Source organism: Manis javanica, chromosome 2, assembly GCF_040802235.1.
Source record: "Manis javanica isolate MJ-LG chromosome 2, MJ_LKY, whole genome shotgun sequence".
NCBI classification, from domain to species: domain Eukaryota; kingdom Metazoa; phylum Chordata; class Mammalia; order Pholidota; family Manidae; genus Manis; species Manis javanica.
The window spans coordinates 172,298,483-172,312,072 of NC_133157.1; the positions used below are offsets into that span (position 1 = coordinate 172,298,483).

At 39.3% G+C, this 13,590-nt stretch overlaps 1 protein-coding gene across 1 annotated transcript in view; it reads right to left on the reverse strand.

Moving 5' to 3' along the window:
• Positions 1–9,744: 9,744 nt before the first annotated feature.
• CNGB3 (cyclic nucleotide gated channel subunit beta 3) overlaps positions 9,745–13,590 on the reverse strand; it is a 175,129-nt gene continuing 171,283 nt past the window's right edge. Inside the window, exons 16-18 of the mRNA XM_036995840.2 lie at positions 12,547–12,693; positions 12,139–12,313; positions 9,745–10,006 (exon numbers count right to left, since the gene is read on the reverse strand). Of these exons, the coding sequence (XP_036851735.2) occupies positions 9,758–10,006; positions 12,139–12,313; positions 12,547–12,693 (571 nt within the window). The 3' untranslated portion in view covers positions 9,745–9,757. The remainder of the gene's footprint in view (positions 10,007–12,138; positions 12,314–12,546; positions 12,694–13,590) is intronic.

The window sequence follows — 13,590 nt, forward strand, 5'->3', positions numbered from 1 at the left end:
TAGTGTCTTGTTTTCAATTTTTTCTTGTTCTAAATGTTATCAAAACCAGTAGAAAAGTTAGAAATAAAGTGAACATAGTATTTTAGGTGGCCTGTATTCCATATTTTTCTGAACTAATCAGCTTGGGGGATTTTATTATTTTTTGGGATTTACTCATTTAGAAGGTGTTGAGTGCATTCAAGATATTTTGCTGGGTACAGTAAGGGAAAGCTTGGCTTATAGCTAGGATGGCCTGAGAAATGTGGTGCATTTGTATTTAAGCAGCCTAATATATTCACCTACTGCTTTTTGTTTTTTAATTGCTTTTGTTATGTTGCATTCATTGGCAAGGGCCTTGGAGATACAATGGTGATGTAGGCAGTCACAGTTGCTGCCTTCAAAGAAATAATGTACTTGGGGGAGAAAAGTCATTACCTGAGTAATTACAGAAACATGAGGTCAGTGTGTGATGTAACATGTAGAGGGAGACCTGGCCCATCTGGCTGGCAAGGAGCACTTCTCTGAGGGTGTTCCATGTAAGCCAAGACCTGAGTTAGCTGGGTGAGGAGGGTTAAAAGCATTTATGAAGGTTTCAGGTCGGCAGCAGGTATGGAGTTGAATGTTTTAGGAATGGAAAGAAATGTAAGTTTGCTGGAATATAAAGCATGAGAAGGCCAGTGTTTAATAGAAGAGTGGAGAAATGAGGTGGTGTTGTTCCTGGTGGGGTTTGCATCCTGCTGGGCCTGTTGTGGTGTGCAGGTGAGTTCAGACCTAGGCTAAAGGTAATGGGATGCCACTGAATGAACTTAAGCAAAGGAATGATGTGATCACATTTGTGTTTTTTGAAAAACTGGAATGCCTTACATTTTAAGACAGATGGAACCCTGTTGCCAAACTTGGGTCTGGCCACAAAGGCTTTGCTTTGGTGAGGTCCTGATAAGGGAGTTAGTGGTGGTCACCTTATGGTGGAGAGTCAGCTGTTGATCACACAACACACTTGCTAAGTGGCTGATTCAAGGTCAGTTTCTGAATTCTGTGCTTCCCTGCCACAGCCCTGCCTCTATGTCAAATCATCTGTTAGGCCTGTACCTCATCAGTTCCTTAACAGGGCAGAGGCTGGCTCACATCTGGTGATGACACAGATCTCCAGAATTGCCAAATGCTTGCTTGTAGCAAGATCATGACCTTTGTCACTTGTCACCAAGCATGGATGGCTATGTTTGGCCGAATTCCCCAGAAAACTCACAGGAGACTGCAGTGTCCTTGGGGTATTATACTTGGTTATTAATTCAAGAAATGAAAATATCATAAGCAGAATTTTTACTTCTTAACAATAGAGAAAGGAGGGCCATAGTATCTTATCTTTTCACAAGCAGACACATAACACACTAGGTTTTATAATAGCACCTGGTCTTCTAGGACTAAACTCAGAAGAATTTCAGGAACTGGAGACTCTAAAGAGAGTTCCCAGAGAAAAGACTTTGAGTAGGAAGTAATTTATCTTTTTCAACTAACCCTTCCATCTAGTGAGAAGTAGTCAGTTATTTTTGAATATTTATCAAGTATCTTAGTACTGGCAATCAACAGTCCAAGTCAAAGGAGTAAAATTTCTTACTAATGTCAAAGAGCTTATGATATAATATGGAAAAGAAGACAGTATGTGATGCTAAGACAGAAAAGTAATAAGGAGGATGGGCCAGCCTTTTGTGCTTAGAGCAAGACTGTCCCTTCTCATGCCTTAAGGCCATCTGCAGAATGAGTACAAAGGAAGCCCCTGGACACTGCTTCTGGCAAGATGTTCCTCCACTCCTTTCAACAGTTATTGCTCCCCATCGCTGTCCTATGAGCACTAGGCCTGATCTGCTAGTCTTCACAAGCTCAAATCATGAGCTTCCTCACCCTAACCCTATCAGGCTTCTCTGTAAAATCCATGTTCTGACCACATGGATTCTATTTGTCTCTAACTGTCAAGATCTCTCCGCCTCTGTCCATGGGAACTGAGTCATTGGTTAGCAACATCCCTTATATACATACTTTTTCTAAATAATCCCTTCATGTTTTTATTCTAATTAAAACCTGGCTCTTCTGAAGAACCTTGCTTCTTCTGCAGTCCTCTTAAGGGGTGATTTTCTCTCCCTCATCTACCACTGGTCTTAGAGGTTGGGAGAGCATGCTCTTTGGGTCTCCTTTCTGCTTTCATATAACTTTTCCTCATCTTTAAAACTTTCAGCCTTGACTCTTGTCAGATTAGATCACTATCTCACCTCAGCCCTCACTCCTAGACCATATTATTGATGGCAAACCCCTCCGTAATCTCAGTTTCAAGTATCCCATGTTCCAATGACGGCCCACTTCCCAGCTTGCTCCCTCTGGTGCCAGAACTACGAATCCGTCTCCCTCAGTATCTTCACCCCACTCACTGGCCATCATGGTGCAGCCCTTCCTGCTCCTTTGCTAGACTTACTGCCTACTAACTAGTCTTTGCCTTGGCCATTCTGCTCCAACCACATGAGCTTTCTTGCCCTTATGCGAATGTGCCTGGTACTCGTGGCTTGGTGTTTGCAATTGTTGTTACCCTTCCTGAAGAGCTCTCCCTCGTCACTTGTGAGCTTGTTCCTTACCTCCTTCAGGTCTTCATTCCAGCGTCACCCAGTGAGGCCTTTGCTCATCACCCTATTTAAATTTGTGCCTCTTTCCCCTACCTTATACTCCTCTCCTTTGTTTAGGTTTTACTTCTTTTGTGTCTTGTCTTCTCCCATTAGTATGTAAGTTCCAAGAAATCAGATTTTTGTTTATTTTGTTTACTGCCTGCATCCCAGAGCCTAGAAGAATTTGGCATTTAGTAGGCACTCTCTAATAGATGCTGGCAGAATGAATGAATAAGATGTTAAGAGGATAGAAGTTAGTTATTCTGAGAAAATACTGAAGTGTAGGGTGGGACAGTTTCAGTGTGCGGAATCCTCAGAACAATGGGGTGTCAGGAGGGCTTCATGGGTGGCTTGGCATTTCATCTGGGATTTGAAGGTTATATAAAGTTTTCTAATGTAGAGAAAGCAAAAGATCCTCCAGGCAGAAATCATCATTATCCATGGCTTAAGGTCAGAAAGTAGGGTGGCTTGGGGACATTGATGGTACAAGGAGATGAATATGTATTTGTAATAACCCTTTTATTTCACAACAGTCTCTCTACTCACTTTTACAAATGGGTATCAAAATTTAAACTGTATTACTCTTTCACATTCTTATTATTAGTGAAATCCATGGTTAGTCGTTTTCTGGTGGGCAAGCTGAATGTGAAACTTTCCTCTCAGATTTAGAATATAAATATGATCCTAATGTGGCAGACTTTATCATCATTTTGCTACATGAAATCTTGAGGAAATGTACTTATTTTTTTGTTGGGCTGCTTTTATCAAGTTAGTCCATGATCTTAATGTTTGAAAAACAGTATGCTGTCTTTGTCCTTGGGTTCTGTCACACTCTGGTGTGATCTTAGCCACAAGATTTTGTTTTGTGTTTTGTATAATGGGGGCTAGGAGTAGGAATCTCTAAATTCCCTTTCAAGTCTAAAATTCTGGTATAAACAACAAAGCTTGATTTATTCAAAGCCGATATAAGAAAGTGCATCACGAGCCTGCCTAATAACCCTTTTTTTGTGTTTTGTATAATGCGGGCTTGGAATAGGAATCTCCAAATTCCCTTTCAAATAAAAAATTCTGGTATAAACAACAGAGCTTGATTTACTTAAAGCCAGATATGAGAAACTGCACCATGATTCTGCTTAATAACTCTTAGCATGCACTGTTTGCTGAATTCTGTATTACTTAGGATTTCCAGCAGGAAGGGACCTTATAAATTTGTAGCAGCACCATTGTGTGCAGCAGGCAGAGATGACTGAAGATACAAAGGGATGGTAAGTGGGGCTGTGACCTTTCCGGTATGCTTCCTGATCCTCACCGGAGGGAGGTACTGTCTAGAAATATCAGGTCGTATTGCTTAATGATGCACATTTACTTGATTTTGCACTGTACTTCCAGTCACAAAAGTTACAGTAGGAAAAATATAGACAGTCATAAAAACTCAAGAGAAAAACATAAAATTTTGCTACAGTGTATGGGTAAAGTACTCAAAACATAAATTTCAAGTATCTTTAGTCTTATTAGATAATAATCCCAGAACAGCATAATGATTAATGTCTTCCAAAGATTTAAAAAATTCCTCATAGGAAGGTAAGAGAATTACTGTAAATACAGGATAGAATAGGCCCAAATTACGTAAACAGACTCTTCTCTTGGTGTTTTATGTAGCAGTTTTTCATCTAACGTAACTGAAATGAAACTGAGTCTGTTATATATTATTTTAGGTTATTTAATACCAATGTTAAGCCACAGATGGTTCCTAGAGTATGGAGAGGGGTTCAAGTTATTCCTTCCTGTGGATGTACTTTGAGCTTTTGGCTCTTTCTAAAACAACATTTGGTGTAGTTACACACTTTAAAAGTAATTTTAAGTTCAAAGTTCTCTCTTTTAGATAAAGGTTTTATTTTTGACATGGTCTGTGTCTAGAGTTGCCAGATTTAGCAACAAATATGTGGAACATCTAGTTGAATTTGAATTTTAGATAAATAATACATTTTTTTAGTGTAGTCATGTCCTATATATGGCATGGGACATACCTCTACAAAAAAAATTATTCATTAACTGGGTATCCTGTATTTTGTCTGTCAGTCCTGTCTGGGTGGTAGATTGCAAAAATGGCTGCAAGCTTTTCCCTCTGTGTATCCACTCTTCTTGCAATATGACTTTGTAGTCCTCCAAGAGGTAGATTTCATTTCTCCACCCTTTGCATTTAGGTCGGTCTTGTGACTTGGCTATTCAAATGGTGGGAGAAGTAGTGATGTGCCAGTTCCAAGCCTAGACCTTTCTCACTCTGCTTTCCCTCTCTTGGACCTTGTGTAGCCTCCAAGCCCAGACTAGCTGTTTTGGAAGATGGGAGACCACATGGATTAGAGACAAGCTGTCCCGTCTGAGACTTCTTGATCAGCAGCCCCCCAGCCAATCTGGCAGCTGACCAAAGAGCATGAATTAGCTCAGCTAAGACCAGAGGAGCCGTCCGCTGAACCCAGCCCAAACCAGCAACCTACGGAATCTTGATTGTCATTTTAAGTCACTACGTTTTAGTTGGCAAAAGCAAGTTGATATAGTCTAACAATGTAAATCAGAGCTGGGCATTTATTTTCTTACAGTTCTGAAGGCTGGAAATCCAAGGTCTAGATGTCTGAAGCGTTGGTTTATCCTGAGGCCTCCCTCTTTGGCTTTCAGACAGCTGTCTTCTCTCTGTGTCCTCATGTGGCCTTTTCTCTTCCTCTTCTTTTATGGACAAGGTCACCACTCTTGTTGGATTAAGACCCCCTGCCCCTACCTTAGGACCACATTTAATCTTAATGACCTCCTTGAAGGTGCTAGCTCTAAGTACATTCACATTGGGGTGACGGCTTCAACCTGTGAATTTGAGGGGGTACCGTTCAGTCCATAGCAGTAAGCATGCTTAGTAGTTTCTGTAGTGGTCATGTGGAGACCTGCCCACGTGTGGAAGAAAAGCCTCGGTCAGTCAGGCCCAGTTAGCAGAGGGAGTAGTGGCTGGGCCTACGGTGGCTGCCTTTGTGGCTCATGGGCAACAGGCTAAAGGAAAGATCCTCGTGCTGATGGGGTCCTCACTTCTCCACTAGCTTGTAACTAGACATAACACTGAAACCCAAGGACATAGAATTGAGTTAATAATACTTTTCATTTTATGGCACACTGTTCTCCTTAGTTAACGCTCCTAATTATTTTCTTCTCACATCTTGTATTCATATTACCACTTTCATTTCCCCTCCCTCCACAGTCACTGTCTTTAATGCATTTAACATACTTCCTTAGACATGTATATACTTTTGAAAGAAAAGTTTTTTTGAAAGAAAAGTGTTTTGTATATTGGGAACCTCTAAACACTGCTTTTGTTAATCAACAAAAGTATACGGTGGTAAGAATCTTTGTTCTCTGAAATCATAGATTGTCAGAAACTTTGCTGTTTGAAATCTTATCAGTACGACTGAAACATTCCACTTTTGCCCAGAGAATGAGTCATTTTGACACAGAAGCAGCCAGGTATACAGCTTCAGATAAGGGGTTTCTGGACACAGTCTATGTTTATCTTAACTGAGTAGTTTCTGAGGAAACAGAGCCCTGAGTCTCCTTGTTGGCCCAGGCCAGATGTTAACTCATTTACATACAGTCTTGCTTTAATTTGAGCCTCTCAAACATCACTTCATTTAAATTCTACATTTCCCCAATATCCTATAATAACCTAGTCCTTTCCTGTTTGGTGGGACACCCATGTTCCTTCTGGTGAATGGTCTTCCTTGTTAGAAGAAAGTTAATAAACTTGGTTTTGTTGGGCTACAGGTTTGCCCCTGACAGAATTTATTAGATAGGCTTTATTAAAAATATACTGGATAGAATTTCATCTTAAAAACAGGTCCACACTCCTACACAGCATATTTTTTTCTTTTTTCTTCTTGACATATTTTTTCATTGAAGTATACTTGCTATACAATATTATATTGGTTTCAAGTATACAACAGTGATTCAACAGTTACCTACATTATTAAATGCTCACCCCAACTAGTATCGTTACTGTCATCATAGAAAGATGTTACAAAACTATTTACTATGTTCGCTATGCTGTACTTTCATCCCTGTGACTAATTTATATTATGATTGAGATTTTGCCACACACCATATTTTTAATACATTCTCCTAGTGTAGACACTAGAATTCAGTTCTTTTGTACTACAGGCCATGCATTTTCTCTTGTATTTTCTCTTATGGACCTGCTTGAGAACTTTCTGGGACGGGCATCTGAAGTCATACTACTGAATTCTAAGGTGTACTGCCTGAATTCTGCTAAGTACTGCCAGAATAGTAGCTCCAATATACGTATTTGCCAGCATTTGGTACTTTCAACTTTTTCCTAACTGATGTACAATGTATTCTATTTTTCTGATTTCTATTTATTTGAGCACTACTGAAGTCAAGCATATTTTTTATGTTGATCACCTATTTTGCTTCCATGAATTGCCTATTAATATTCTCTTTCCTTTTAAAAACTGGGCTGTCTTTATATAAATAAAGCATAAGAGCTAGTCTTTGCTTTGTTATAATTTACAACTAAGCAGAAATGACTTAGAGATAAGCATAAATTAGAGAACCATGGAGTGCTGTGGTACTTTCTGAAAGTGCAAAAGATAATCCTTTGTGATTAGAACCATCATGGGTTGATGTTTTCAGAGGCTGTTGGGAGAGATTTGGAAGCACAGGAGAGAGGTAAGTGATGGAGGAGAGAGAATGTTCTAGACATCATGGGCAAATGTCAGAGGAAGAAAGGCAGGTGGTTTTCTAGGAAAAGCAGGACCAACTTCACTGGAGGAATGGCTGCAGTAGTAATAATTAAATTTGGATAAATAGATCAGTAGGAAGGACTAGTAGGTCCCTGAGCAGAGAAGTAAAATGGTCAAAAGTGGTTATCATGATGTGAATGTTGGCATCCCCCACCACCACTCATATTGATTTATTGAAATCCTAACCTCCAAAGATGACTATTAGGAGCTGGGGGCTGTGGCAAGTTCTTTGGGAGGTACACTGCGCTCACAAATGTTATGGTACCTTTGTAAAAAGTCTCCAGAGGGATCCCTTCCCCTTGTACTATATGAGGACATGGTGGTGAGAAGGAGCCTGCTGTGAACCAAGAGGGCCCCTCGCCTGACCATGCTGGGCTATGATCTTGGACTTCCCAGCCTCTAGAAATGTGAGAAGTAATGTCTTTTTTATAAGCTACCCAGTCTATGGTGTTATAGCGGCCTAAATGAACCAAGACAGTGGTATTTTAGATAGATCTGATTTTTCCCAGGGCAAAAGGATTGAGAAGATAGACCAGTGATTAGAGTAGATGGTAGGTAAAAAGTGAATGTTTATTTGAATTGAACAGAAAATATGTACTGTGGGTTTAGCGCTGGAACTGAAAAAGAATGGATAATCAGATTTAAGAAAGAAAGGATTTGGTGACACTATCTGAATAATAGAAGAGTTACTGATTATTCTTAGATTTTAGTGGGGGAAGTTGGAAAAATGAAGATGATATCCTAAAATAATTTGGGAGGGGAAATAAGTGACCAGAAGAGCATAAATTACAGTAGTGTTATATTTTAATTTCATTACAGGATGTAAGGGGGGAACATAGTCACAAGTTCAGGATTTTTTTTGTTTCCTATTATCAGAATTTTCAGGCCCTATTTCCACTTTCTCTTTCTGGCTTTTTAATCATTTTCTGTACACAAACTTCCATTATCAAGTAGTCATCCACTACTTAACAATTTCTCTCCATTCTTTTAAGTCCTGAAAAATAGCAACCATTCTTTTGTAAAACTTGCCATGTTTTTATGATACCGGAACACTGTATTCAAAAACAGTGACTGTACCAAATAATACATTTTGTTACAGTGATTGATTTATACATGGTTTGCTGAATGAATTTATGTTGTAGGTTTTTTGCTAATATAATTTGCTAAAACCCTCTCAGCAAAGTGCTGCTGCAATGACCATCTTCTGAGACTTGGAAATAACCTCATTATACAGAAGTTAATGTTATACACTAATGGCATTTATAGAATGGAATTCTCTATGTTTTCTTCTGATATCAGCCTGGCTTTTTTAGCCTCCTCACAGCATGAAACTTGGGTAATTATGCTAATGCTAGCGGATTGAGGAGAACGACTTCCTAAAGTGCACTTAATTAACTTGGAGATTTTATAAACAGCTGAACATGTAGGTTCTACAAGTTGTAGGGATACGTCAGTCTGACGTGTACAGTCAGTCTTCCTAGCCTCATCACTTTTTACTAAAACTGGAAACAATAAGCTCAGATCTGGCACCTCTTGAAGCAAATGCTTGAGGAAGATTGATAAATATCACGTTAGCCTATGTGAAGATGGGAACCATCTGAATCCTGTAGTCTGTTGAGCCAGGTGGGGTAGGTAGTTTGTTGAAGCTAGTATAACGAATATGAAGACTTATTTCTTTAGCAAAGGGGACAATTTTATCAACACATTGCTGCAGTGTGGGTTTGTTAATACTGTGGACCAACACTGCTTTTCAGGGCACTCTTCCCCAAGTCAGATTTCACATCTTTGGCTCCGTTATCTCTGTTTCCCTTCAGTCACAGTTGCTGGGTTGGTTTGATATTTGAATGAGTCATTGCCCTCATTTGAATGAAAATCACCTGACTTTTGACATTTTATTAAAATCTCATGCTCCACAGGTAAGAGGTGGTATTGATATACACAGAATATTTAACAAAGACTAACAGTGCCATACAAGACTCACACACACACACAACACAGTTTTAAGAGAAAAGGCCAGTGAATCCCTTCAGAGCTAAGAACAAGCTAATCAAAATGGAGGGAAGAAACATCAAGAAAGAACAGAAGAAAAAAAGATCTACGTACAATTAGGAGAAATACCAATCACACAAAGCTAATGACAATGGAGAATAGAGATGGTTTTTAATAATCTTATTTCTACTGCAGAAGATCACACTCAGGTGAGTCCAAGAAACTAAGCTAGGGATTTGCCTATAGTTTCTCAAGGGTCCCACCAAGGTCTTTCCCCTCGTTAAGCTGCAATCCTGGGTACATTCTCTTTGGGAACTAGCCACATTACATCTGAAGATAATCAGACATTTATTGCTTAGCCTTTTCTTTGACTTCAATCGTCAGAACCTCGTCCCCTGCCCGTGCAGAAGGAGCCATGCCGATGATGAGTGCGTGGCAGCCAGTGCCTGTGGGTGAAGCTGCCCTCTTTGACTGGGGCACTGCCTCTGCTAGAACAGCGCCTGTTCTACTGCTCAGTGGTTTCTCTGCTGGCTCTCTAGCTTTATCTTCATATTCTTTTCCTTTACCCTCTCCTTCTTTGGAGTTTCCACTTTTTTTCTGGAAGCAACAATGAGAGAATTTGTATTGAAATCACAATCAAGGACATTGGAGCTTTTTGATTAGTAAACAATGGCTAAGGTCACCACCAAAACAAAGACTCTGAATTAAGGTAATACAGGAATCATGTCTGCCTTGCATTTGACTGTCATTTGACTAGTTTTCTGATAAGCTGGAGAAGGGCTGAGCTGTCACATTTAACTTAATGCTGTTAGTCTAGATTACATTTTTGTCCTTGCCAAGGAATTCTCTTCCTGTGGGTCCTTATGTCTGAACTCTTAGACTTAGTGTTCAGGACTCTTTGCTTTTGCTTTTTAAATATTTGCTTATTTATTTTATGAAGATGAAATTTTAAGTATTTATATTTTAATGAAAAAGTTTAACCAAATACCATAAAAATACTATAGAAAGCATGGTTTTCCTCTTGCAAAAGCTCATGGCAGAATCTGAGGGAGAAATTCATCTTTTTCCCAATAGTCTACTCCAGTCATCCCATGAGTGCTTGAGCTAGGGTGTTAGACCCTATTGTGTTTATTAGTATCATCTGTAGAAGTTTCATAGTAAAAAATATGCTTTTTACTGGTGATGCTTGGGATCAGTTTGAGAGAGGCTTGTATGATGTATGAATGTGGACATACAAAGTTGAGAACCTTACTTAACACATTGACTTACGTATTTCTTTATTCCCATAAGTATACAAGTTACTTTTATGCTGATTAAATGAGGCATTTGGTTTCCACTGTATCCCTGATTTTCACCACGGTGTTGTGTGTATGGGAAGGAAAGAGGCAAGTTTTATTAGTCTCTTGAGTGTGACTGACTTTAAGTTTGTCCATGAATTTTCTGAAAGATCCATAGCTACACATTTCATACTGTGTTAGAGATAACATGATGATGGGATTCAGCAAACCTGAATCCCTGCTGTATTTCAGTATCTGTCCTCAGTGGCTTATTATGAAAATTAAAGAAATATGAAAAAAAGTCTTTGGGTTGTTGATTGACATTTCTAGGAATTGGGAGGCAGCACAGTATATGGCCTGTAAGTCTGAATACTTAAGTAATAGCTTTTGCTCAGTCACTGACTGGGATCTTACACAAATTGATTTGGATCTCAGTTTCTTTAGTTATAACATGAAGGGCTTGGATGAAATCTACAAGATTATTTCTGGCCTTAAACATTTGTGATATATAATTGAATATTTGTGAAGATGTTTACTGGCTTGTTAGTAAAATGTGTTATATATTTATAAGTGTATATGTGTGTTTATACATTTACAGTTGATTCTCATTATTCATGGTAGTTTTGCTCTATAAAGCTGCCATAACACTGAATTAGCAAATTCTGAATCATTGCTCCTAGATGTAATGCATGATTAGGTTCCTTTGAACCTCTGACTACAGCATTTGTTAATCGATCAATACATAACCATGTTTTATATATCTGTTTAGAAACTTACTTGATATATACTGTTGAATCGTTACATTGAACTCATGGCCAACAGTGCTATAATGTTTGAATCAAGCTTACATTAACATATTTATTTTCTGTATACGACAAATCAGCATTTTTATGCTTAGGAACACTAGACAGCCCTTCAGCACTATACTTGGGGACCATTTTTAACAGCAAACAAAACAAAACAAAATGTGAAAAACATAGCACTTAAATAGACCATGAAAAGATCACTTGTTTACAGGATGAGAACTGAAAAAAGATAAGTGTTTCCTTGTTCAACCCCAGCTGGTAACATATGCATTGGGCAATTTAAATTTTTCACTGCTCTGCGCATGCATATGTCTGTGAATGACCACAAAACCACTATGAGTATTGATTTTGAGGTTACAAATGAATTTTAGTGAGTAGGAAGATTCACAAGTATAGGATACTCAAATAATGAGCATCAATTGTATTTATATATACATATATATTAAAGCCAATCTATGCTAAACCTGTGAGGATTAAATGTGATGGTATATGGGGATACAGTTTAAATAATAAAAAATGCTGTACGTAATGCAGTAATTATTCACAGTGTGTGAATTCAAGTTATTCCAGTGTCTGAGATGGAATTCATATAGGAGCCTGTCTGGGATCTCTCTGTCACAGCCCTCTGCTCAGTCCCTCCTATTACCTGAACAGTTAGTTCTCTCCTCCCTTTGAGTTGTCTTACAAGACCTGCTTTTCCTGTGCCTCTCAGGAGAGCTTTAAACATTTTGGGTGTCTTTTGTTTGGGTGGGAAGAGAAAGGCGAGGCCTTTTCTTGGAGGGGTTGCCTCTGTGCCCAGAGCCTTCCTCTTTAGAAGCACTCTGTGGACAGAAAAGAAAAGTTATTTTAGATAGCACTGAGAAAGTTCTGGAAAAACCTATCAGAAATACTGTAATTTCTTCTAAGCTGTGATTTTTTCAGTGGATAACTGCATAAACAGTTGTTTGTTAAGTGTATCTCATGGAGAAAGTTGACCATGGCCATCAAAATCCAGTTCTGTAAGATTTTACAAAGTAAAACCAACTTCTCTCTAATGGGGCTTTAAAGGTTGTACCTGGCTTTCTTCTTAAGGAGCTTTTCAGAATCTGGATAATGCACTAGAATTTCTTGGAGAGTCTTTTTGTCCAGAGTTAAAAGATTGGCAAACCCATGGGCCACCACGTTGGCAGTTCGACGGTTCCCTCCTCTTGCTGCCAGTAGGCTGTAAGACACAACAGGGAATCCTTGCTACCAGTTTCACTCTCTCTTCCACCAAAATCTTTAAAAAAATTAGACGCGAAGTATTATAATCACTTATACTGTTTCAGAGGTCATTCCCTGGAGATGAGAGTTCAGGTGGTTGTGTGGTGAGAGTTTGGATGTGGTGGCAGTAGAAATGAGAACAGTTTTCAACATGTTTTGTCTCTTAACTTACACTTCGAATCGAGGACTTGCAGCCACCAGTGCCCTGTGAGATTCTTCATCCCCCTTTCCAGAGGTGTAGAACCTTCCTCTATCTGCTTTTCCAGATCCACTCTTCATCCTTCCCATCCTCTTTGCTCTGCAGGGGGCTGACCTCTGTGGCTTGTCCCCTGACTTTCATTTGAGTTCAGTCAGTGGGAAATACCAGTAGGAAGTCAGAAAGCAGGAGGAAAGTGGGATTGGAGCATTTATTGCCCCATTCTTTCCCTGCTTTAGGTTAGTAGTGGCTATAGTTCTCTACCAAAATCCACAGCTCCTGACTTGTGGCCATCTCCTGGAGATAATCCCAAAGCTCTTTCTCTATTCAAGTAATATACCTGCTCCTTGTCCCCTTCCAGCCTAGCTGTGGAAATAGCTCCCTTGCTGTTGGTGGCTCCTGGGTGCATCTTCATCCCTTGTTGGGTACTCTTGAGATTTCCTTCTGTTGACTACTGTCAGTAATCCCTTTATTAAAGTCATCTTAGTTACCATGTTTGGGTGTGCCATCTGTTTTCTGCCTGGCCTTTGATTGATACAGCTCTGACATCAAATCTTAATGCCATGGTCATATCTGGTGAAAACAATCTCTTTCCCTACTTTACTCCCAAATCATCTTATCCCTCAGCATCATGAACACATCTGTGGTATAGTCGCTCAC